General features: G+C 46.5%; 1 protein-coding gene across 4 annotated transcripts in view; it reads right to left on the bottom strand.

Moving 5' to 3' along the window:
- The window catches only part of LOC149360114 (SEC14-like protein 4), a 74,002-nt gene that overhangs the window by 24,289 nt on the left and 22,879 nt on the right, over nt 1–26,834 (bottom strand). For 2 of the 4 annotated variants that reach the window (XM_089572182.1, XM_089572181.1), the window contains 3 exons: nt 7,425–7,494; nt 3,942–3,985; nt 135–197 (listed from right to left, as the gene is read on the bottom strand). In XM_089572182.1, the coding sequence (XP_089428308.1) occupies nt 135–197; nt 3,942–3,985; nt 7,425–7,494 (177 nt within the window). Of the gene's footprint in view, nt 1–134; nt 198–3,941; nt 3,986–7,424; nt 7,495–21,316; nt 21,442–26,834 lie in introns of all 4 variants that reach the window. The other 2 variants (XM_089572183.1, XM_089572184.1) reach the window with 2 other exon arrangements.

The following is a 26,834-nucleotide window of genomic DNA, read 5'->3' as shown; positions in this document are numbered from 1 at the left end:
ACAATTCTGTAGGAAACACCACGAAGGCCGAAAAGTTGTAACAACCCTCTCGCACTCAGGCACTTCGTGAAAATAAACACCCATGATCGATATTGTTATTGGAAGGCAGATTCGATTTGAATAGCCAAACTCACCTCGGGAGGTGTGTAGTCCTGAATGACGGTATCGGCTCCCACCTTTTTTCTCCAGATCAGGCTCTGCAAAGAATGTGGTCTCTTCGGATTCATATCGCCAAATATCAGTTGTTGCACCGCTACTTTACACTCTAACGTGACAGCTTCGGGTACCGTTAGACACCAGCTACAGTGAAAGTTTCTAAAATAGTTTAGAGACAAAGTTAAGAGAATCCAACAAAACAGCGTGCCATCAGCTAACCATGTATGCGAGAGGAGCGGTATTCACTTCTCAGTGGCGTCGGGTATCATCTAAATAGAAAGAAGTAAAAAGGGAGCAGTCTGTCTTCCGGTGCACTCTTTTATAAAAGAGAGTCCGTTAGAGGACAGGTTACTCTCTTTTTGCTTCCATATAGGTGTATTCGTGTTTAGAGCGTATATACCAGTTATTTAAACACTATTATTCTTAGCGCTGTTGTGTTAAATTGCAGGGATGTAGAATAGGCCATTGTCCTGCAGTGACCGCAGTTGGATTCACGGGCTGATGATGATGACGATGGGCTTAGAGTTGCTGCTGCGAGCTGGACGCGCATTCCTTCTTTATTACGATTCAATACCTTATCATGCTTCGTCCTGGAGACCCAAGTCAAGAAGCAGAGGAGAGGGTTCGAGTGGAAGTGGAGGGGAAAGTTAAATACTGCACATATAATTTCATCGGTATTGTTGCTTAGCTAGAAGGAAATTCTTATGCATCCTGCGTCTCAAGATACTCTCTCGTGACCGTCAAAGGGAGAATGCGAGGCGCTATTCAATTTGGTGAATTCGCTGACGTGAAATGCAGGACACAGAAAGTTTGATGCTAGAGGATCGTGACATGAATGTGCACTAAGCTGTCTGAATTAGAAACGTTGTAAACTTTAACGTTTACTTTTCTCGATGCGTGCGTATGTGGATACACATACAGAGAGTCCTCCCCACCCCTGCACAACTAATATTCTATTAACCTTGTCCTGAACTGCGCTGCAGCTATCATATCGCAGAAAGGTTCATAGTATCATATCCCCAACTAAATCTGCTTCCCCCCTGGTGCATACTGATGAGCGATGGGGGGGGGGGGGGGGGGGCAGCATAACGCTGTTGTTTAACGCTCCTCGAAATATCTGTGTAGTGACAGGAATGAGCCCAACATATCGTATCATCGAGATAAGTTGATCCTGATGTTTTCTTGCGAGGCAGCTCAATGTTTGGCTCGCTGATTCCGTGATCCGAATTTGGCTGTACAGCTACGGTTATCGAATTCGTTGAATTTCGAGAAAAGGCAAACGTATTACGCGTTGCTAAATATTTTCAGCGCAAAAACGCAGCATTCCGAAGCCTCGCGGCCATGAAGGACAAAAATATGTGCTCAATTTAGAATAACAAAAGTACAGCTAGCTCATGCGAGCTGTAACTTTCTACTACGTCCTTAAGAGGAAATAGCGCATTACCACTGGTTAGCACGAGATTCACCGACAGCTGTGAATGTATTTATGCTTTATGATATGTTGTGGTAGAGATATGGAGAGCCACCTTACGTCTTGTTAGTTCTAGGGCGCTTGTTCTAGTTTTCTACATGTAGTGGTTTTCCAACCAGGTCTGTTCTCCAGTACAGAGTCGATCACACCTGTCTAGAGCGCTCGAGCGGTGCCATCCGGTGGAAATAATGCGAAATTCTAAAGAAGGCAGTGACTCTCACTGATAATACTTGCGCGGAGGAGAAGCCTAATAGACATGTGCACCACATAGGCACCAGCGCCTTACGCCCAGCAAAGCAACCGTGATAAGGTTTAATTAACTTCATTTGTTCCCCAGCACACCGCTCGAGCGCTCTAGACAAGTGTGATCGACTCTGTACGCTGCTCTAAAAGTTCGACGCCACCGGTAGTCCTTTCCATAGGGGGTGCGTTTCGGAGCAGCTGCTACAGATGGGCCATGCTACATTCCTCTGCTCTCGCCATACCCTACCTCCTGCTTCGACGGTAACCACTGGTTACGTCGACGACTACGACATAATACTACTATTACTACGACGCTAAACCCAGGAACGGCCGCTTAACAGCTGTCCCTGTAAAAATTAACTTGGAGCATCGCCATTCGCAGGTCAAACTACACGCGCATTTTCGATAACGCTGAGATGTACCCGCAAAACATTCGTATAGACGTGGGTCTGGCTAGTCAGTGTACAGGAGATGAGTAGGCCTGTAGTAGTTGGTAGTTCATTTATCACCATGCGTATGCAATGGGGGTTGTTACTGCCGTGAATAAGCTGCGGTGTGGTTCGCTCTTTTGCAGGCGTTGCTAGTAAAGCCCTTTATCTAGAGAAATCGACTCCGCCGTCAGAAGGGGAATACGACGGCACTTTTGAAACAGAAAAGAAATCACTGCACAGTGTTTCGCGTTCCTCTTACTCTTCCATGTGACCTGGCCCAGTCTGGCCGAGATTACTGTACTTCCTTCATCTTTGAACGGGTACGTACTTGGGCGAAGAAGACGGGACACAACAAAGAAACACACACAACATGTACGGAACGCAACTTACAACTAGTTTATTTTCATAGAAGGCAGATGCATTCACAGGGCAATTAAACACAAGATTATCAGGCAAATACACGCACTGTTCATGTCAGAATCTCGCCGCCAAGTGTGCCACCAGATAGCAATACGTTTAAAAATTCATATCCTTCGATACCATAACCACATACAAGAACATATCATGACACAGACAAATAGAGTGATGATGCATGAGGGGAACGATGAACATGGCTTAAAAAACATCTCTTAGCGAAAGCAGTATCAAAGTAAATAAAAACAGTAAAGCGGTCAATGCGTAAAATTTGTTCATCGTGGAAAAAGCAGTGTCAATAAAGTAAGAAACAACCAGAAACCGAAAGGCCAGTAACAAGGTAAATACGGTGGAGAAAGGCTGGTTTAAAGAAACACGAATAGAAGGCTAGGCCAACAGAAAACTACCAAGAAAACCAAGGTAAGGTAAACAAGAAAAGGAATTCGCCCGTGTCCATCTAAGAATGCTATCTCTGGTGGGCGTGTATAGATTGGACAAATGGGAAAATGCGTCAAGGACAGAACACGTAAGAATTACTTTTCTTGTTTGCCTTACCTTGGTTTTCTTGGTAGTTTTCTGTTGGCCTAGCCTTCGATTCGTGATTCTTTAAATCAGCCTTTCTCCACCGTTTTTACCTTTTTACTGGCCTTTCGATTTCTAATTGTTTCCTACTTTATTGACACTGATTTTGCCACGATGAGCAAATTTGACGCATTGACCGCTTTATTGTTTTCATTTACTTTGACACTTATTTCGCTAAGAGATGTTTTTAAGCTATGTTCATCGTTCATCTCATCCATCATCATTTCTTTTGACTTGGTCATGTTCTTTTCTTTTTAATGATTATGGTATTGAAGGATATCAATTTTACACGTATTGCTATCTGGTGGCACACTTGGCGGCGGGATGCTGACATGAACAGTGCGTGTATTTGCCTGATAATCTTGTGTTTGCCCTGTGAATGTATCTGCCGTCTATGAAAATAAACTAGTTGGAGGTGGCGCTCCGTACATGTCGTGTGTGTTCCTTTGTTCTGTCCCGTCTTCTTCCCCCAAGTGCGTACCCGTTCAACGATAAACCAACTCGCCCAAACAAGAGTTTCACTTGAACTTTTACTTCCTTCATCTGCTGTTCATTGAATGACGCAGCGGTGGTGCTGCTGGTATAAATGATTTTGGCGACGCTCCCTGTTACGTTTCAGCATGCACGGTGCGAGTGTATCTCACCTGCCGTAGCATGTGTTCCGCCTTGACTTCATCAAACTCCCTTGCTGAAAAGGAAAAGAGCTCAAATCAGAGGACGATAGCTTTGACGGAGGTGAAAGATTCGATTTAACTGTGCCACTGAAGCGTAGAGGACTAGAGGTGCGGGACTACAGGGCCATAGCACGGGGGTTCTTGTCTGAGAGCACCATCTATGATAATGACGAATGCGGATTTAAATTTTTTTAATTTTCATGTGTAGATTTCTGTTTTGTACGACTCTGGCCCGTCCATGACAGAATTACTTAGCGGCCTGACTTCAAAAAAAAAAAAAAAATGTTAGCTGTCAGTCCGGCCATTGCCCTGTGGTCTTCTACGTCTTGTCTGTTCTGCGCATTACCTCTGTCTCGCATGGTTTCGTTCCTCGTGAGGAATACAAAGTATATACAATGATAAAAAAGGAGACGCATCGTACGTATCGTGGTGCTTATATTAAATTCGTGCGAAAGATAACCAGGTCATCCAAGAGAGGCACCCAGGCGGGTGGTTCTGTTCGTGCTTCCAGTACATCTCTCGTGTAGATTGACCTCGGTCATCTTTCATAGGCTATTGAGACTTAGCAGCATGGATATTTCATGCAGGATGCCTCATAAACTGTCCATCGGGAGAGAACTGGTGTCATGATGGCAGAATGAAAGCTCCGATTTTTGCTTTTATCTACGTACTGCAGTATGCACCAATGTAAAACGGCGTCCCAGCAGTCAGTAAAGGCATGCTCCACAGCCTCCGACTTATAACCCAAGGAGAAACTTGACCACGGCACAAAGCCGGATTTTCATGTAATTGCTAGTTATCTCGTAAAATGACACTAACTTCGAAGGACATTGAGGAAAACTCCAGCCAATTTGTGTGTAATACAAGAAATCTATCCTATGGCGTTTTCCGGACGAGTGGATTCTCAGTTCCGCGGTATAGACACATTTACTGCCAAGAAACTAGCATTTAAAAAAGGAACTTTTTTCCCCTTGCCTCTCGATTCAAGTTAATAACGTCAGGAATGAACAGGACTCCGTGATCATCGTTTGCAAGTGATTGTGTAGCTTGGCTTTGCTGATCCGCAGCGCACGTACACACAATCTGCAGTGGCTCCATCTAAGTTTTCGTATGAAAACGGTGACACCTTTACTTCGTTTTTCGACCTTTTATTGCTTCTCAGAGCTTCGCTTTCCATGAAAGTATAACCTCTTTGCCCTTTAAACGGGGTACTCTGTCGATAGAGGCCAACTACAATATATCCCTTCTCTTGTTGTCAATGTATTCTCTTGTTTTTTTTTTATATAACCACTTGATACTTTTTATCTTTATTTTTAGTGTTTGCAGTTGCAGTGTTTCTTTTATTGTCTATGTTTTCATCATGAGTGCGTTCACACAAAACAATTTGTAACCCCCTCCTTATGTAATGCCCTCGGGCCTTTAAGGACGAAATAAATGAAATGAAATGAAATCCCTGCTGTCTCTTTTAGAGAAGAAAGGCTTATGACAAGGCATAAACATTCGCCGAACACACGCCATGGCGTCGATCGGTTCACTCGACTTTGACATTCGTAGTCACGTATAGCCCTATCGCTGTCACTGGAGGGTTCTGCAGACTGGCGCTATACGCCCCAGGGTTTCTGAATAGGCGTCCTTGGACAACATGAAGGGGACTAGCTGTTCGCGTAGAAGCTTGCATTGCTCGCGCTGGGCATTTTCGATCTCCAATGGCTGTTCCTTCTGACTCAGTGCAAGAACTGCGCATCTGTGCTGGCGTTTTGAAGGCACGACTGATGCACCAGTGTGTAACATAAGTTTTTGTCGTCCATGTCCGCTGTTTTTTATTTTGCCATTGTGGGTGGTTCATGGAGAAATGTGCCTTAACAGTAGCGTCCTTAACGACCACCGCTGCCGTTGTTGACCTGGATTAGCTCCCATCTCACGTTTACTCCTCACATCTCCGAGCGCTACGGGCACACACGTACACGGAGCGTCGCCAAGAACCTGTCTGGCTTCATTCATTACACCGGGGCTCCGTGGCAGCAATTCCTCGTAAAAACGGGCACGCGTTTGAAGTAGCGAAGCGCCGGTAAAGGTGTCGACAATATGCCTCTCGCCGCCAAGAATTCCTAAAGTTCTTGGCGGAAAATTTCGAACCTGGACATCCTTAATTTACTGCCTTCATTTTATCTGTTTAGATAGAAATACTGTCAATCCACCGCGGGATTTTTACAGGCAGTGCACAAACGCATACAAAAAGCCAGATAATATATGAAAGAATGTTTAACAGCAAGAACAGTAACTTAATTATAGGAAAAATGCAGTTAGAAACAACGAAGAAAGAAAATGTTCAGGGTACATTAATAACCTTGCTGAAGCGCTGCTAGATAAGAAAATACAACATCAATAAGGACTCTAAGAAACTGCTAATACACATCAATAAACGATTACAGTGAAAAGATTTCTAATTAAATATACCTAAATTGCGTATAACAATGAAAGAAGAGTTTAGTACAGTTTTCAAGTCATTAATGTATACTGATGAACAATCTGTGAACTTAACATTCAAGAATTTATGTGAAAAAGATCCTAACCTAGCTTAACAAATTTACCGACTTTTGAACTGTGTGCAGTTGATGGTTTCAAGCTGTCCACATCCCTAACTGCCAAAATCTTCTAAGTGCACAAAACCATAGCAAGTTTTTATCGATACTGACACGCCTGCGGTATTTCAGTTCCTGCGCGCTCGGAATACCTTTTCTTCACTCATCAAAGTGACAGCCAGCTTTACGTAGTGAGGTATTTGTAACGACTGAATTAAATTTTCGATCTGTAATTGCTACCTACTGGTATAGAACTGGCTGACGCGTTCAAAACAACGAATTTCTTCGACGTTTGAGTTCGCCGCAAAACGCAGCAGCATACCACTTTCTGCGCTCGTTTCAGGCGCAATACTATGAATAGTACTTTGAAAATTGAGAGAAATTTACATTCTTTAGTAGGGTGGTTAAAAGAATAAAAAAAGTGGCAGTGGTTTTGCTATGGTTAATCTGGAGGATTGCGAAAGCAACGAGGAGAGCGAGAGAGGCGATGGAGAGCGCGCGGCAGCGGCGGCGGCCCCGGCACGCTAGCTATGCGCCGCTACTGCGCATGCGCAACTGGCGAGCGCGGCGGCGGCACCCCCGAGTCACCCGCGAAGCGACGGCGGCGGCGCACCAGCTGTGTGCCGTGTGACGTCACTGCTCCTCGCGCATGCGCAGTATGGCTCTTCCTCGGCTCCGCGAAATAACTCGGCGACTACCGTAGTGTTGCTTTCGCAACAATAATATAGCACTGCCCGAATGAGAACCACATTACGGAGGAGACCGCGCACTTTTGGTATGGGTCTCTGCTACATGTAGTGGTGAACAGCATGTATGTTACAGTTGGATGCTAGCGCCTCGGCAACGCACTCTGCCACCGAGAAAGGCTCACCTCGCAACCATCGGAGAAGGTAGTGGTCAGTGTTCTCCGGCTTGGTGACGTCAGACAGCCTCTTGCGAAACTGCAAGAGGAAAAAAAAACAAACATCGAAGAGGAAATGTTACACTGCGCCAAGTCCCAATGCGCCACTTTACGCAGTTTAAGACAGCATTCATTCGGAGAAAGCATTTTCAGATGCTATCCTTAAAATTAAGGTGCAGAAAGTACGCTGGTCAACTTCGCTGCGGAGCCGTCGTGGGTCCTTCTATTCAAGCACTCTGGTCGTATGCGAGATAATGCGCGCAAAAAGGAGACCCGAAATATTCGACTCACTCCGCCAAAAAGCGTCGAGATTGCAATATTTTCTGCTCATTTAAGCCCATCTACCCTAAAAACGTTCTGGTAATGATGTCTGCAAGCCCAATTTTCAGTACAGTAATGTCCACTGGTTGTCCCCGTTGTAATCGGGTGCTGTGGAGCTGTCGTTGTTGAAAGATTAGTATACACCCTATATATTATCTTTTCATGGTAATGGTTGGCTGTCAAGAGGTGTTACTTGCCCCTGTAGTGACGGCGCCACGGTTCGCCTGAATGTGGAGAAAATGTGCGTATTGTAGCGGGATAGCTGACAGCTTCGCTGTAAATTCAATGTACCAACTGTGTCGCGGAGACGTGTCGCGAGCAAGGCCTTTACGCGGCAAAGTTGGTACACTGAATCTTGAGGGTTAGCGGCGGCCCCGCTTTAGGGCCGTTTCACATGCTGCGACTAGAACGAAAATAGTCGGCGTAGTCGGTGACGCCGCTGTGCGATTTTCGCACAGTGCTTTCACATGCAACGCGCACCCAGCGAATTCGGTCGGATGGACATGCAAGGTTGCTCGATGTCCTCATAGGCAACCCGTGATTAAACGCTACAGAAACGCTGCACGGAATGTGTTGACGATGTTATGACCAGCGTGTTTTTAGATGCAAGGCAATATTTCGTATGTTTTGATTAGAATAAACAGTTTTGCTTACGCCGCGGGAACAGCTCCCACGTGACCCCACGCCGAGACGGCGCGGGACGTGCCGTCTCGGCGCTGCCCATTGGTCAGTCGCAGAGCGAACACACCGACGCTGCGATTGAATTCCAACCGGACGGAACTTGGTCGCAGGCCGTCTGCGGCTAGACCGACGGCCCTCCCCAGTAGCAGACCGACAGAATTCGCAGCGTCGCAGGCGAGAATCGCATGGATGTGAAACGGCCCTTAGGCAGAACGAGAGAAATACTGCTCGGTATCTGACACAACTCCAAACAACATTCACTTGATTTTAACTGGAAAGAACGCTTTCTCTATTTTAAATTCGTGATCCATTTTAGCTGGAACTCCCTGCAAATGTGGGTGTACAAAGGACGGTATTGAGGCCTTATGATCATTTTTTGTTTTCAGTTAAATTTTTATGTGTGATGAGAAAATGTGTCGACACAAAGGAATGGGCCTTAATTAGTTGTGCAAGGAATGCTGTAGCTTTCTTGAAAAAAAGAAGTTCGTTGCTTTTGCGATTTCTAAAAATCGCAAGTTTGGATCCACGCAGAACCCCATAGAAACTTTTGCGGAACCTGAACCTTTTTTCAGTAATTATATGCAAACTTGTCTGTGTGATGCAGTGCGTGAGACCTTTCTGGTGCATGGAATTTCGCAGAAAAAAATATCGTACCATTATTCAAAAAGTTGTGTGTTCAGAGAGGGGCTGTTTCAGGACAATAATAGGCGAAAAAGGATTAGGAACTTGACGTTGAAAATTTTCCTGACTATTTGCCACCCCATTCTATTACCGTCATGGAAAATTCGTACTTATAGATGCATGAGTTTGTTTTTAGCTGTGTGTTGAAATCCGCTGCAACTGCAGAATTTCGAAAAGTGATAAAGTTCGATTTGCATTAAAAAAAAAACGTCATGGCCGATTTTTAAAATTTCTCTAATCAAGCTTTAGTACCTGGTAATCCTGGAGCAAGAATAAAGTGCTGAATTATATTCGTTTAAACTATAGCCGCCGCGGTGGCTCAGTGGTTATGGCACTCGGCTGCTGACCCGGAAGACGCGGGTTCGATCCTGGCCGCGGCGGCCGAATTTCGATGAAGGGGAAATCCTAGAGGCCCTTGTACTGTGCGATGTCATTGTACGTTAAACAACCCCAAGTGGTGAAAATTTCCGGTGCCCTGCACTACGGCGTGCCTCATAGCCTCAATCACTTTGGGACGTTACCCCCCTAAACCGTAAACCTTTTTAAACTTTAAAATTAAATGCTTAATGCAAACCATATTTCATTCTGTTACAGTGACTGAATGACATTGTCCGTTAAAGTTTGGAACGCTCACGAGTTAGAACCGAGTGTGTATTGATGCATTTTAGTTAGCATAGTAGCAGAATGTCAGAAGGCCGCCGGACGGCGGATCGTCGACAACCTTCCACCGACGCGGCCATCGAATCACACCGAAACGACTTCGACGACGGGAGGCCTTGGTCACGGCCACCTTGATCGACGCGCGCGGCGCGGGGTTAGGTGAGGTCTCGGTGGACATACCTGTTCTTATCAACACTTACGAGGTTAGCGCTTAATTAGATATAAGGGACGATTGCTCTATTCTTAGCTGAAATCCTGCAACGGCCCTAAAGAAAGTTACGAAGCCATGGACAGGAGCGCGGATATGTTCTACTGAAGGCCATATTACGCCACTCGGCCCGCGTACAGCCAGGGTTACAGTGCTCGGCTGCACATTCGTCGCTACTTATCTCGTTCTGCACGAACGCTCCCGGAAAGTTATATTTGGGATTTACTTTCAGCGCGGTGCCACTATAGACCTTCCCAATTGTCTGGGGACGATTCCTCTCAAACCTGACAGGAAGGGTTTCAGAGCAGCATGTCGTGTCGCCGATGATTACGTCACAGTGCCACCACGCGCCAGCATCGTCGTTGCCTGAATATGGTAGGCGAAATTCTAGAGGCCCGTGTACTGTGTCAGTGCACGTTAAAGAACCCCAGGTGGTCGAAATTTCCGGAGCCCTTTACTACGGCTTCTCTCATAGCCTGAGGCGGTTGGAACGTCGAACCCCAATAAAACAAAGGAAACCAAAATTGTGACGCAGCAGTTTGTCGTACAGCGTTCCGGGTCGCGTCATACGATTTCTCGTTGCATGTAACTTATATGTGCTAGTGAATTTGGAGGCTAGTTTGCGACAGTGATTAGAACCGGCTACATATGAACCTTCAATTATATGCCTTCCCAGACATTCGTATCAAAACTGTGATGCAACTGTTCGTCGTACAGCATTGCGGGTGATGTCATCGCATGCTTGTGCATGTGGGTGGTGTCATTCTACGCACCCAATCAGAGTAATGCTTTCGCATTTCTACACATAAGCAGTCTTCACTTCAGTTCACTTTATACCCATGAATCCACCAACAACAAATAAAAGTCATTGACGTGAAATGTGAGTGGTGACAGTATCTAACAATACAGATGGGCACGTGATGGTGGCGATATCGGCGGGCATGTTTGCCGAATTTCTTGCTCTGCATGAACGTAATTGATCGAAATCATGCTGATGCTGCTGTCATATGCTAGAACCTCTATGGTTTATGGTTTATTGGGGTTTAACGTCCCGAAGCGACTCAGGCTATGAGGGACGCCGCAGTGAAGGGCTCCGGAAATTTCGATCAGCTGCTGGTCGAAATTTCTGCTGGTGTGCTGCTGGTGTGGGTTGCTCAAAGCTGGCGCACTGCAGGGTCAACTAGAAGTCAGTGCGAGAGGCCTTTCTCATGCAGTGAACATGACCTGATGATGATAAGTGCTAGCCAAGTTTACAAATGTGTTGTGTCCCTGAGCCACAGGAATAATGGATTTAATGGATAAGGGCATAGTGCTTCATCGTGCTTTAGACTTATAACAAAGAGAGAGAGAGAGAGAGAGAGAGAGAGAGAGAGAGAGAAAAGTTTGATGAATGGAAGGGCAAAGAGTTCGGCCGGGAGAATGAGCACCTGGCCTGCTATTTTGTACTGGCTAAGGGGAAGAGAAGAGAGTAGTGATGGATGACGATGGAGTGAGAAGATAGGTGAGAATACGTACACGCGCATTTGATGGCACCACAAGCCGTAGTCGAGGCCCACGTAGCTCGGAAATTGGCGAAACGCGTGCACTGCCCGGGCAAAGAATATTACGCACAGTTTTCTTGATCGGCGTCACATCGTGTCGCAAGCTTCCGGAAGACCGCAAGCCATACGATGCACGGGCCGACCCACTCATTTACGTTCGTATACAAGGCCGTACGCCGTCGCCACGGAAGACGAAGCGTGGCCGCTCAAGTACTACCTCCCGTGTGGCATGGCACGAGTAAGACTTGGCCCCTCTCCACGCCGCAAGGCCGTTTAAGAGGGCAGGAGACTCGCGTGCGTTCGCACGTGTTTGTTGGCGGCGTCCTTTCGTAAATTACCGCCGCAAGGAACACACGTGGCTCTGTTTAAAGGTTTTATCCTCTCCTGCGGTCGCGCTCGAAACAACACGCAGTTGCGTGGAAGCGTGCCGTGGTCGCCCTTTTCCGAAGTACGTCGACGAGCGGTGACCTTGGCGCGCGCGGAGTGTTGTTCACTGAGCGACGCTTCTGGGGGAGTCAGCGCGGACGTGACACACTGACGCCTTATACGATCGCCGTGGGCGGTCAGGCTATAATCGCGAAAATCGCCCCCAAAGGCTTAGCACAGTGTCCGAGTGGATGTTTTCCTTGTGATCCCTGATGCATACGCTGCCCGTGGCCTGTCGACCTTGAGAGTAAGAAAGAAGAAAAGATTTGTTTTCTTTATATTGCATTCCCCTCTTGACTCTGGAACATTAGCGCTACTTATGCGCCTATTTGAGTCTCTCTCCGGCTGTTGTGAGCGCCACGTTCCACATGTCCACACGAGATGGAGACAAACACGGCTTTCGCGATTTCCGATTGCGGAACTTGTTTTCAATTGTCGCTTCTGACGGTTAAGCTTCCCATCCGGCCAGCTGAGCGGCCCCGGTTATGAGAGAGAACGCATGCTGTTTTCAAACAGCTTTAAGGATCGCGTTAACTGTAATAATAAATGTTTAACTCAGGTACAGTGGGCAGAAGACCTAGAAAGACCTAGACAGTGAGCTCGCGAGTCCAACACTCTCAGGCAAAAATTTTGAAAATTGGAAAATTGTAAGGTGCTGTTAAGGAAATATTGAAGCTAATAGTCCATTCATCTGATATTTAATTAAATCTGTCTTTTAAAGTGTTTCGATGGATCCCATCGAGCAGTTAAGAGTGTCATGGAAAACCAATGGGGAATACTTTTGATAGCAAGAACGTTACTAGAAAAAATAAAAAAGGAAACAAAACTGCCGTGGGGTGGTCAGCGGCTGTGTTGATTGTTATTGTGAAATCTTGCATTATATGGAAAAATTGCGTTCATCAATGGTTTCCCACTCAAAAAATCTTTTGTCCAGAATTTTTGGGTATGCTTTTCTCAGCAAGCTGCTCCTTATAATTTACAATATTTGAGGGCGAAAGGGCGGAAGGAAGGGTGTCCAGACAATAGTAAAAAAAAAACAACAATAGCGAGGGAAAAACTGCGGTCCTTGCATTTCTTTACAGGTATTTCAAATTTTTCTAAATGTCAGTATTGTTAGAATAAGCTCCCACATTTTAAACCGGTAACATATTCTTCAATCCAATATGTTGGACAGTCCAAAAGAATTAGTCTCGAAGTTTCAAGCGGGCCGTGCGGAGTCATGACCTGTTCCAAGCGGTATCGTTAACTTTTTGTAAATACAGAATTCAAATGGAGCCGATGGTGTAGAGTTTCCAGGTGACGAGGCAGACGGCGGAGAAGTCTTGATTGTATAGGTTCGAGTTAATGGACTGACGCCGACAAGTGTATGGACGTCGAAGGCGGCATTTTTGTACTGAAAACCAACCCGTTACGGACGTATTTGCTGCAAGTTTCGTACAAGTCGATGACTGCAACTTTTCACCGCCCAAAACCGCCAGGTTGACGTTCTACTCCGCAATATAAATTCGCAGGTGCGTATACCAGGCTCAGTTAGGTTACACGCGTCTTGCAAGAGCGCTAGTAGTTTGCTAGTACTTACTGACCGTTGTGCAACAAGGAAGTCGATGCATATGTAAGACAGACCTTCGGCTTCGGAACTTTCCGCGGCTATCGCTTAAGGAAGAAGACGTCAACAACCGCCGAACGCTCCGACGATCGTCTTTGCTTCGGAGACACTGCTGATTACAGGCCGTCTTGCAAATGAATGCGGCGTAAATTTTATTAATACACCTGTTAACAAGGAACGAAACAGCTTTTAACACCAGAACAATAAGGGCCCTATGTTGCAGAAAAGCTGGCATCGCCGTTGTGGGCCGTGAGCAAACACTTCACGACAAATCCCCAAAAGAGCAACCTAAATGGCAGGGGGGGGGGGGGGGGGGCACATATGTCACGTGACCTTGTGACACAACGAAAACCTTCCCACCGGAGTGTGAAAAAATTGTCCATCTACCTTAGCAGGTGGCAATTCCATTAATGATTGGCGTGAAGTTGCTCAGGGAGGGCAACTTGGCTCTCATAAGCACGGCCTGGGGTTGCACCTGCCATTGCAGGGCAATGGCGCATCGCTTAACCGCTGCACCAGTGCGCCACAGAACCATTGCGCTAGGAATGGCATGATAACTTGCAAGGATCTAGAATGTAGAGTAGAGGGTGAACAATTTCGCATATATGAACATTGACCCATTAACGCTAACGTTTCATAACTTGAGGGCGGAGCTTAAGAGCCTCCTCCAGTTTTTTTGCGGAGGTAGGGGATGTGTATTACTCCTTGCTTCATAATAAAGATTTGGCACGTGTTGAAGACTGGATTGTCGAGTATGATCTTGTTGTTTTGGAGGCTGAAGGCTGGGTCACCTCATAATTAAGTTGAACGGAAGACCTGTCTTGTTACGACTAGTCAGCCCATGCCAAAGGGAATGACTGGGTGTCTACTACAATTCAAGGGTTGTGCATATAGGGTCATGAACTGCCACATCACTTATGCGTCATCTGTTTCCTCATTACGATGCAATTGACAGAAAACTATGTGCATAGGCCACTGCCTGGAATACTTTTTATAGGTTTAGGTTTGCGAAAAAAATGTTTATTTTTATAAGGAGCGACGATGGCGGCCTTCTCCTCTATTTAGCCGCCTTGTTTGACAGCATTGAAAGTTGCTTGAATTATAAAATGTACAGCACGAAGTCCCTAAAGGCGATGTTATCATGTATTAAGGCCAAAAAGTACTACAGCGCTGATGAGTGCTTCAAATGCCAAATACAAAGCAGTAAGCCCTTTCTATCGTGCTTACACTCTTTATCGCGTAACTTGTATGTATACCTTTGTCGGTCTTTAACCTTTATCTTCGAGGTATACACGGCTGAACATTTTTATGTTTTCATTCTTTTGCAAAGCTTACATACTTGTTCACAGAGGTCACAACTGCCATTTAAAGGTATATGGCTCTTGTATATACATGAATTCGGAGTCATTGAAAACGAAAATAACACACATTCGTCTGCCAAATTCTAGAACAATCCCGAGGGACTTTTCCGGACAAACGCAGTGCCTATCTTCTGCGGGTTGCCTCTGCCTGTGATACTTGCGGTTGCTGAACAGCTGCTTAGGAGGATAAAGAGAACACGTGGCAACCAACTCGCCCACGCCAAAATAAGGTCTGTTCAGTGGAAGAGCCCTGCGATTCCGTGTAAGCACGTGTTATCCCGTAATCGTAAACTGATTTCAGGAAAGGCTGACGCGAAAGCTGTCTTGTCTGCTCTGAAGTAGCTTCCTAAGCTTTTGTCCCTATGACGTCCTCGGTTGCAAAAGATTAGCAACAATGGGGCGTTAGAGGCTTAAGCACGTATACACAGGATGAAAGGAGGGCATTGTTCTCAGCGGCTGAACTGAGAATACATCCGATGGAGTACCCCAGGCGCTGTCGACAATACACTGCTAAGGAACTTTTTTTTTTGCTGCTCCTAACCTGCCTCAAGCCTTTTTTGTTCCTTTCGAAAAAATAAACTTCTCTTTCTATGCCTCAAGCCCAACTTGAGGCAGGTTAGCAGCAGCAAAAAAAAAAAAAAGTTTACAACAATTACATAACAGCTATTATGCTTTCTAGAATCCCTGAGCACCAGTGAGGACTGCAAAGCGCACTGTAAGGAAGTTATTCTATAACAAAAGGCTTTTTCGGTACTCACTGCATTTGTTAATACCTGCCTTTAGGCAGAGCAGTTCGCTTTACAAAACCATCGGTGGTGAGACACCTGTATTTCGTTTTTTTTTTTTTTCACCGTTATGAAGATCCGTTTTCAGCGAAACGCATATATCTGGTCAGAAGGCGGTAATCCTTCGATAGAGGCCGACTTCGGTTGTCCAGTGCCCTATTAACCGTGATTGAGCGACAAAACAGCGCACAGAGCCACATTCAGAAGCACATGTCACTCGGGAGCGCACGCGTCATGCATGTGCGCTTTCCTGTGGCATCTGGACTGGAGCAACGAGACATCGCTTGTTCTCGGCAGCCACGCAGTCAGAGCTGATAATGACTTCTTAAATGTCCTGCGGTGGTCGCCGCGCTGACTGCGCATTGTTTATCTCGCTATGCCGGTCGTTTTTGCGGCATGCATTCGCTGCAACTGTCGGGGTGCCGTATTTTCAGGAAACCGACGAAGGCCTCGCGAGCATTCTCTGCTGCCTGCGTCGATATAGCGTGCGGGATTTGGTCAGGAAAGAAACGGCGCCATAGAAAAGGATCTGCACGCAATTAGCACACACTCGTGAGTGTTTTCTGGCTTCAAAAGTCTGCCACGTCTGCTTGCGGCCCATCCGGTAATTCGTTATTTCTTTCATCACAGCGGTTTAATCACGATCGTCATCTGCTTAACTCAGTCCACGGCCAAGCGGAGGCTTCTCCCGTACCTGTCCAATTAACTCCTTCGTGCGTCATCTGAGGGATTGCAGTGTATACCTAATCTCATCCGCGCACCGGACCCCCCCGCTGTCCTTGCTTTCTCTTAATGTCCATTGCGTTACTCTCACTAACCGCCGGTTATATCCTTACTTTGCATCTTGCCTTCGCTTGATTTCGACTGGGATATTATCACACTGACTTTGCCCACTAACCCTCTTTTCCTACCTCTTAACGTTGCACCAATCATTTTTTTCCCACAGTACGCTGCGTAGCCCTCAACTTCATTTCCACACTTTCCGTTAGCTTCCAAGTTTAGTCCTTATAGATGAGTACTGACGAGGTACAGCTGTTTGTTGTGCACTTTCCGAATGAGGGATACTGGTAAGCTGCTATTCATGGCCCGAGAGATCCTTCCATACGATTTTAATACGGTTTGGTACTCGCTCGTAAACTGACCCCGTAACGCTGCAGTTCCTTTTCGTAACGCTCTTCCGTCTTCGCGCCTGTTGTATGTCGGCTCTGGTTTGTCACCCTGCTGTTTCTCTATGAGCTGTCCTGACGCGTGTTGTTTTGGTGTCGAGTTTTTGCTCTGTCGATGTGCTGTCTTGTCGCAGAGTCGTTTTTCTTTTGTCTTTTTTCTCACGCACGCTTCCTCTTCTGTGTTGTGTAATATAATGGTATACAGTCCCCACCACTATACAACCCGAATGGATCTAATTCATCGTTAAGGGGCTGACTACAACTGTACAAGCAGGTGCTACGTCATGACTAAGAGAAGGCAGGAAAACTACAGCGAACCGTGCACGCTGGAAGGAGGCCTACCACTGCCTTCATCTTTAATAGACGCCAATCAAAACCCTTGAGAGACGATCGCTCGTTTTCGCAGTTGCCACTGTGCAGTCACGATAAAAGAGCGCGAACGCAGCACTCATAACCTCGTAATTCGCTTAATTGGAGTGCGTCTGCACCCTTCCAGTTTTTTAATAGCATGCGTGTTGTGTTGTGTTGGGTTTAATGGCGCATAAGTGGCTAAGGCGGTCATGCGCCAAGCTCAGGGTATAGAAAAATGTTTTATATAGGATGCTATAGAAAAAGTGTGGAACAGCGGTGGTGTAATGGGCCTAAGAAGTGACTTCATGCAACCTAGTAAAAATATAAGACTAGATTTTGCAAGTGACTTATGGTAAAAGCTTTAAAGAAGGTCAGGTAACCTCTGCAACCATCCTTGGCGGCGCAAGGATGTCGAGGCTCCCGACAAATGGAATAAGAACCTCAGCCTTCTGCTCAGGACGTGAGAGTGGCTGAGGTGTGGTCAAAAAAATCTGCTTGTTGTAAAAAACTGATGAGTTATTACACCTACAATTTGTCTAAAACACCTGCTATGTTTAAAAACTTAAAAACTTGTGAAATGTCCACAAGTGCATGTTCACCTAATAGCAAAGTTGGGTGGAATGGTATGTGTTCGTTATAAAAAACTGTAAAATGCTTCTTCTTCGGTCTTTCTAGTTTTCTGCATAAGAATAAAATATGGTTTATTGTTAGCTCATCTTGGCATAATTCACATTGTGGCTTGTCTTGTTTTGTTAGTAGGAAATTATGCGTGAGGTGCGTGCGCCCTATACGAAGACGACGCATAATGATTTCTTTGAAACGTTCCTGGTGGGTGCAGGACTGCCACTCAGCTAAAACTGGCTTTACTGAATGTAGTTTGTTACTTAACTCATTGTTCTGAGATGACTGCCATTTTTCTCTTAATTTACCCTGTATTAGGTTCACGCAATCCATAAAGGGCATATTTACTTTCTTTATTTCCTTGCCACGAGCTTGAGCAGCGCAGAAGTCTGCGCTCTCATTTCCTTTTATTCCGACATGACTCTGGACCCAGCAGAGTTTAATGTTCTGTACTTGATTTGTGGCTATTACTATGTTATGTATGATGTCACCAAATAACGCAGTGATTGCACTTCTAGAGTGGAGAGTAGCATGCAAACATCGGCCGTTGTAAAGCTCTATAGCCCGTACGTCTTTCAGAAGTAGCGAATAGCTCAGATCCAGGCGCCGCGACTACTGCTGGGCTATTCGGGCGAAGCGCAAAGGAAAAATGGTCACGTGTCACCAAACAACCTATCGCAGGGCGCTGCGGTTGAATCAAAACTATTCAGTGCGTCGTCTGCTAGCGCTGCTCCTTGGATCTCACGAGAGCGCGAGCGCGTGTTTGTCGCTACTTTTAAGAAATTGAGGATCTTAAGGCTGCTCGCTTGATCAACTTCCTGCGACGGAGTGATTCGGCGAACTCGAAGTCAGCTGCCACGTACCTACAGCTTCTCAATACGGTCACACACACTCCAAGCGCACGCAGCGACGACCGTCGTCTGCTCGGCTGCGCCTGAAGGTGCGCGTAGCTAGCGATTCTTCGCTTATCGCATTTCTTCGCATGCTCAGATTTCGCCATGCGGGATTAGCTGCCAGCGGCAGGATCAGCGTCTGAAGGGAATCTCGCAGTCAACGGTTCGCTTGTGTTCTGTTTCCATACTTTGACGGAAATGGATCTGGCCCCCGCTTGTGATAACCGGGTACCAAGCAACACGATAAGCGAATGAAGGAATCAGAAGCTGCGCGCAGCTTTAGGCGCAGCCTAGTGGATGAGGGTCGCTCTAGTCTGTGCTTAGTGAGCATGCGCAACTGTCGCACGGTTTGCCGATTTGCCTTGTCATAGGGCGTGGATCAAGCGAATAGTCGACGCTGGCACGAGACTGCAAAACAACTGGAAGGGTGTACAATCTGCGTTACACTTGCGTAGAGCGCTCGAGTGAAACCACCTCGTCGAAGATTCTAGCTTTTAGAAGCTTTTCTTGCGCTGAAATTGAGCCACATAGACCTGAAAGAATGTCGACACGAGCACTTTGCTTGGAAACCGTGGGCTGCTATCTAATTTCGGTTTTCATTGAGTGGTGCCTACTGCTCGAGCGCTCAGCACAAGGTCACGTGGCGCAGACTGCACAGTCCAACGCGGTTTGAAGGTGATCCCTTCAGGGTTAGCCCAGTAGGATTATCTCTTTAATGATATTTTATTTTTTTTCGTTTGAAGGCTGCCAAAAATGCATGAGCTTAGATTGCCGAAGCGCTCCTCTATTCTGCGCCGTCATGTTTGTTGCGGATTAAGTGACCGAGACACCACGTGAAATTTGTTGGTCTGTCATAGCCGAAATGAACGTGATAACTTTCAAATCGTGCTGGACTGTACAGCCCTCGTCAAAAGTATACAGCCCAAGGTGTTCGCTTCTAAGCTGTTTAGCGGAGCTCCCTAGAACATATAGGAATCCAAAGCTTGGGAGTATTGAGGACTGGAAGCCATTTATTGTTCGAGAGATTACGGTCACTGAGTATGCAAAACCAGGCACGATGAAGGCCTCTCAAGCAAACCCTTTGGGCTGTATACGTTTTACGGAGGGTGTATATGCGTAAGGGCAGTTACCGCTTGTAGATCACTATGCAGGGTGTTTCCCGTAGCTTGAGCCAAGCTTTAACGAAAGCGATGTGCCGCAGATGTATAAAATGTGTTGTTTGCCTTCGTGATTTTTTACAATCCTCCAACTTAATGGTTAGCTAAGATTCATTAAGCAAATTTCGCATCATCATTTTAGGCCCAAGCGCGCTTCGTTAAGTTGTCGAGGTGGTTCAGATAGGCCAGATTCAGTTTTTTTTTTGTAGCAAATGCACTGTTTCTGGCACACGTAGCTCACGGTTGCTAATAGGCACGTACCGTTTGCAACCTGCTTTAAGTCCGGTTCAGAGACTGCCTTCAACACACTAATTCATTTAAGGAACGAAAATGGGCAGGCAATTATTCATTTAAGCCGCTGCATCAATTTCTTAGAAAGTCATGCGCTCCAAATATCTTCTGATTATACCTCAGCGATATGGTGTTTCCATCACGTGACTCCTTCGGCAGAGCGACGTCATCATTCAACGTGCCTATATACAAGCGGCGGATTAAGAATGACGAGAAACGTAATGTGTATCACGGAGAGGGTCCCTCCAATGGCTAGTCGCATTTGGCTCGTGGAATATTTGGCGTAAAAAAAAAGCGAAAGTTATCAAAAACGAAAGCAGCTTCTTGTTTTCGAAGCTTGCAGCAACACCGTAATTCCCCAACGAAGGAGGTAGTCAAAGTCTGAATTGTTTTCGTTTTTGATTTGATTTATTGGGGTTTAATGTCGAAAAGCGACTCAGGCTATGAGGGACGCCGTAGTGAAGGGCTCCGGATAATTTCGACCACCTGGGGTTCTTTAACGTGCGCTGACATCGCGGAGTATACGGGCCTCTAGCATTTCGCGTCCACCGAAATTCAACCGCCGCGGCCGGGACCGAACCCGCGTTTTTCGGGTCAGCAGCCGAGCGCCGCAACCATTGAGCCACCGCGGCGGGTCAATTGTTTTCCGAGCGATCAAGTTATAACGATTCAAGTGCAGTTTGTCGAAACGCAACATTGGCAACGTGTGCTGGTAGTTTTATGGGGTTTTAAGCCCCAAAGCGATTCGGTGTATGAGGGACGCCTCAGTGGAGGGCTCCGGATAATTTCGACTACCCGGGGTTCTTTAACGTGCACTGACATCGCGCATTACACGGGCCTCTAGCATTTCGCCTCCACCGAAATGCGACCGGCGCGGCCGGGATCGAACCCGCGTCTTTCAGGGCGAGCAGCCGAGCACCATAACGACTGATACCCGTAAACTGATGAGCGGCAAGTACAGTAGCACACGGACTTTTGCCAGCGCCAACGCTTAGAGGGCCTCTTCAGATCGGGTCCCGGAAGTGTAAGGGTCTTCTGAAACAAGAGCTATCCCGGCGGCACGCGAGTCATCGCGGCGCCAAGCTGGCCGGATTCACGCGCGTGGCCACTCACCCGATCGAGAGCCACTTGCTGCGCGGGCGAGAGGTCTCCGACGTAGCCGCTCATGGTTTCTGCTCCAGCCCCGTGAACCTCTGGGCAGAAAGTGCGACCGCCAGCGCTGCCGCACTGCTGACGTCCTTCGAGGGAGGGCGCGGGGAGAGAGAGAGACTGTTCGGCCTCCGTACGCGCTGACAAGGGCTCGTAACACGAGCCAAGACCAGCCTCGGGGTATTTTTTTTCGTGCCAGACGCGTTGGATAAGTGCTGCCGGCCTATTATGTGTCGCGTCCAGCATATCGATGCAATGTTACGTGGCCTCCTGCGGGTATTGACTCCTCTGTCGCCGCGCGAAGCTCAAACCTTTCATTTTTCCGTCGTTGCCTAACACTCGCCACTAGCGTCGACTCGTTTGAAAGAATACAAATTAGCGCTAAAGCGATGAACGACCACTGCATACGATTCTTCTCGCTGGTTCTGATCACTCTAAAGCGCAACCTACAAGGGCCTGCTTACCCTTTCGGTATCGGTTTATTGGGGTTTAACGTCCCAAAGCAACTCAGGCTATTAGGGACGCCGTAGTGGAGGGCTCCCGAATAATTTCGACCACCTTGGGTTCTTTAACGTGCACTGATATCGCCCAATACACGGGCCTCAAGAATTTCGCCTCCATCGAAATTTGGCCGCCGCGGCCGGGATCGAAACCGCGTCTTTCGGGTCAGCAGCCGAGCGCCATAACCACTGAGCCACCGCGGCGGGGGAGTTGCTTAACCACGAACTTTTGCCGCTTTTTAAGCGAGGCTTGTTTGCACTCCTTTTTATAACTTTCTTTCCTTTTTCATTATGCCTGATGGCAAACAGCTCGAAAAAAAAAAGTTGCTTAACCTTTCCTTTGCTATTCTTTGTGCAATGATACATTCTCTTCTGACCACAGCACTGCTACTTTCTTACGCCGTTAATATGATGCCGCTGCGCTGTTAGCGTCAGTTTTGACGTCTGAGAAAGTAACGGCAGAAGTAGCAGTAACTAAAAATACTTGTTACTGGATTAGTCGGTGTAGCCATAGGAAATGGAGCCTGTCGCCATATGAGGGTTCTCTTCCGGACGAATGATACACGCGCAGGGGTACAGTAGCACTTGTTCCTATTGCCCCCCGTATATTGTTGTTGTTCCCGTTTGGCGTGATTCCTCTACATAAACGATGACCTTTGTTCATGTTTCAATTTTACGTCACACGGTAAACAAACGGGAGGAAATGATTTCTGAAATGTTTTTTGTCGGTGTAGTAGTTAATGATCGTGAAAATAATGGCGTTTTTCCTATATTTTCGTGAAAACTGAACTGCCATCCATTACCAAACATTTTATTTACAAATACATATACAGAAAAAAAACGATTGAAACGACTTTTCCAAGCTTTTCTTTGGGCACCTATCAACGAAGCTCAAAATAATGATTCCTTCTGCATCTCTGGGTGAAACAAATGACATGCGTTTCTAATTATTTTGTTTCCAAATACCACACAACGATGATTAAAGCACACATGGTAGCCCTACGAGAACACCACAATCAATAATAGTTTTCATTCAGTTCAACTCTTAGGTCGTATGAAAAAAAAATTGTCTGCTTTTACTTTACTCCACGGAGATATGTTTCACACAGTAATCATTTCTGTGATAAGAAGTAAGTTTCAATTTGGCAATCGCTTGTTCGTTAAGGGTTTCCATAAAAGTGCGTAAAGCCTCACGGCTTATAGAAAGCCCTGCCCTCTCAAACGGCGATTTCTATTGAAAGTATTCTATACAGGCCCCGAATAAAGGCAGTGAGTTTTGAAAGGCGAGACACCAACTTTGAATTCTGTACAATCATTTGATATTTTGTACAAAGTGTCAGAGTGGTCAGAAATTGTAACGCTCAAACAACGAGATTTATCTTACAAGTTCTTCAGGGGCCTTGGGATCACATAACTTTTTTTTATAATGCTGTGCATGAAATGAGAAAGTCTGAATAAAACGATACTTCTACGTCTTGCAAACCTGTATATTATAGTAGGATAGAACTTAAAATAACTGCAGTAGTAAACCTGCACTGGGATACGGTCCGCGGTGTACTATCCACGGTCCTCTATCTAGGCAGTCACAAAATTAAAGGAACTCAGCTTTTTAATGTTTGACTATATTAAAACAGCCAGGTATCCAAATTACAGACCTTAAAACTTTTTTTTTTCGGATTAGCTTCTTGTTTAGGCGAGAAACTTGAACAACGAACTGCTTTTCTGTCGAGGTGGTCTTCTGTGCGGCGGTCCTGAAGGTGCGCTTCACTGCAGACTTATTTTGTATCCGACTATAGATGATGTCCAAGGTCGTATTGCCAAGCTAACTGTTCCGAGAAATATTATTTGCTACGTTCGCTAGAGAACATAAAAAGCCATCCCTGCTTTCGATATGAAGAGTACTATATTCATCAGAAACAAGGAGATCACAGCTGGGTGTAGCATACCTTCGGAAAAATGTTCGCTAATGTGTATACGCCACGAAATCTTTATCCCGGGTGACCGCCGACATTTCCATGCGCTAGTGCCTTATGACGGAGCGAACTTCCGAAAAGTTCAAAGAACAGCGTATGCTGAGAGAGCGTGCGCAGCTGTAGGAGGTGGAGGAGGAGGAAAAACATTTATTTGAAACCATAACAGAAAATTTCTGTCGAGCTTGGCGGGTGGCTTCCTTATTCCAGGGCCCCACTGGCCTTGGACGCGTGGCGAACTAGCTGAACAAGTGCGTGTTGACATTCCGGGGTATCGCCGGTCAGCTGTACCTCTCACCGCTCAAATGACGAATTTTCGCAAGTGTCGGTCTTTAAACTTTATCTTCGATGTATACACGGCTATACATTTTTATGTTTTCATTCGTTTGCAAGCTTTAAAGGTTCCATACTTGTTCACAGAGGTCACAACTGCAATTCAAAGGTATATGTCTCCTCCACACACATGAAGTTGGAGTCATGACAAATGAAAATAACACACATTCGTCTGCCAATTTCTACAACAATCCTGCGAGCATCGGCTGCCGAGGGACTTTGCCGGACAAACGCAGTGCATATCTTCTGCAGGTTGCCTCTGCCTCTGATACTTGCGGTTGCTGAGCCGCTACTTAGGGGGACAAATAGAACACGTGGCAACCAACTCGCCCACGCCAAAATAAGGTCCGTTCAGTGGAAGAGCCCTGTGATTCCGCGTATGTACGCGTTATCCCGTAATCGTAAACTGGTTCCAGGAAAGGCTGACGCGAAAGCTCTGTTGTCTGCTCTGAAGTAGGTTCCTAAGCTTTTGTCCCTATGACGTCCTCGGTTGCGAAAGATTAGAAACAATGGGGTGTTGAGGCTTGAGCATGTATACACAGAGTGGAATGAGGGCATTGTCCTCAGCGGCTGAACTGAGAATACATCCGATGGAGTAGCCGAGGCGCTGCCGACAATACACTGCTTGGGAACGGGTCAGGAGCAAGTGAAGCCCAACTTGAGGCAGGTTTGGAGGAGCAAAAAAAGAAAAAAAGTTTAGAGCAATTCCATAACAGCTGTTATGTTTTCTAGAATCTGTGAGCACCAGTGAGCATTGCAAAGCTCATTGTAAGGATTCTATAACAAAAAGCTTTTTCGGTACTCACTGCATTTGTTAATAGCTGCCTTGGTGGCTTAGTGGCACTGTAAGGAAGTTATTCTATTATAAAAGGCTTTTCGGTACTCACTGCATTTGCTAATACCTGCTTTGGTGGTTTAGTGGCTATGACGTCAGGCTGCTAAGCTACAGTTCGCGGGATCGCGTCCCGGAAGCGCCGGGATTTTCGATGAAGGCGAAAGGCAAAACGGACCTGTTTAAAAACCCGACGTAGCCATAATTAATCCGGAGACCTCCACCATAGTGTCTCTAATGGTACATCTGAGACGCACGCACGCACGCACGCACGCACGCACGCACGCACGCACGCACGCACGCACGCACGCACGCACGCATGCACACGCACACGCACACGCACGCACGCGCACGCACGCGCACACACGCACGCATCCTCTTTTTTAGGTGAATAGTGGTGCAGCCTAGCCGCCGAAAAAGACGTCTCTATAGGCAGAGCAGTTCGCTTGAGAAAGCCGTCGGTGGTGAGACACCTGTATTTGTTTTTTTTTTCACCCTTACAAAGATCCGTCTTCAGCGGCACGCATATATCTCGTTAGAAGGCGGTAATCTATCGATAGAGGCCGACTTCGGTTGTCCAGTGCCCTATTAACCGTGATTGAGCGACAAAACAGCGCACAGAGCCACCTCCGAGAGCGCCCGCGTCATGCATGTATTTCTGGACTGGAGCAACGAGACGTCGTTTGTTGTCGGCAGCCACGCAGTCAGAGTTGATAATGACTTCTTAAATGTCCTGAGGTGGTCGCCACGCGGACTGCGCATTCTTTATCTCGCTACGCCGGTTGTTTTTGCGGCGTGCATTCGCTGCAACTGTCGGGGTGCCGTATTTTCAGGAAACAGACGGAAGTCTGGCGAGCATTCTCTGCTGCCCGTGTCGACAAAGTGCGGTATTTGAGAAGGAAAGAAACGGCGCCATAGAAAAAGATTAGCACGCAATTAGCAAACACTTCTGGCTTCAAAAGCCTGCCACGTCGGCTTGCGGCCCATCCTGTTTATTGTTATTTATTTTGTCACAGTGGCTCAATTACGATCGTCATCAACATAACTATAGCTCAAGGCAAGGCACAGGCTTCTCACGTATCTCTCCAATTAACTCCATCTTGCATCATCTGCGACATTCTTACCCATGCGGCCCATCCGGTTAATCGTTATTTCTTTCATCACAGCGGTTTAATATCGATCGCCATCTACCTAACTATAGTCCATGGTCAAGCAGAGACTTCTCCCTGTACCCGTCCAAATTAACTCCACCTTGCGTCATCTGAGACATTGCAGTGTATACCTAATCTCATCCGCGCATCTGACCCTCAGCCGTACCCTGCTGTCCTTGCCCTCTCTTAATATCCATTGCGTTACTCTCAGGAACCACCGGTTATATCTTTCCTCTGCTTCTTGCCTTCACTTGATTTCGACTAGGATATTATCAAACTGACTTGGCCCACTACTACATACTGCTCTTTTCCTACCTCTTAAAGTTGCAGCAATCATTTTTTTTCGTAGAGCACGCTTCGTTACCCTCCAGTTAATTTCAAGACTTTCCGTTTGCTTCCAAGTTTAGTCCTAATAGATGAGCATTGGCGAGGTACAGCTGTTTGTTGTGCATTTTCCGATTGATGGTCTGGTTGGTTTGTTTTATGGGGTTTAGCGTCCCAAAGCGACTAAGGCTATGAGAGACGCCGTAGTGGAGGGCTCCGGAAATTTCGACCACCTGGGGTTCTTTAACGTGCACTGACATCGCACAGTACACGGGCCTCTAGAATTCCGATTGAGGGATACTGGTAAGCTGCTATTCATGGCCCGAGAGATCCTTCCATACGATTTTAATACGGTTTGGTACGCGCTCGTAA

Source organism: Amblyomma mixtum, chromosome 2, assembly GCF_055824585.1.
Source record: "Amblyomma mixtum isolate Tamu chromosome 2, ASM5582458v1, whole genome shotgun sequence".
Lineage (NCBI taxonomy): Eukaryota > Metazoa > Arthropoda > Arachnida > Ixodida > Ixodidae > Amblyomma > Amblyomma mixtum.
The sequence above is the reverse complement of the archived record's forward strand: the minus strand, read 5'-3'. Positions and strand labels throughout refer to the sequence as shown.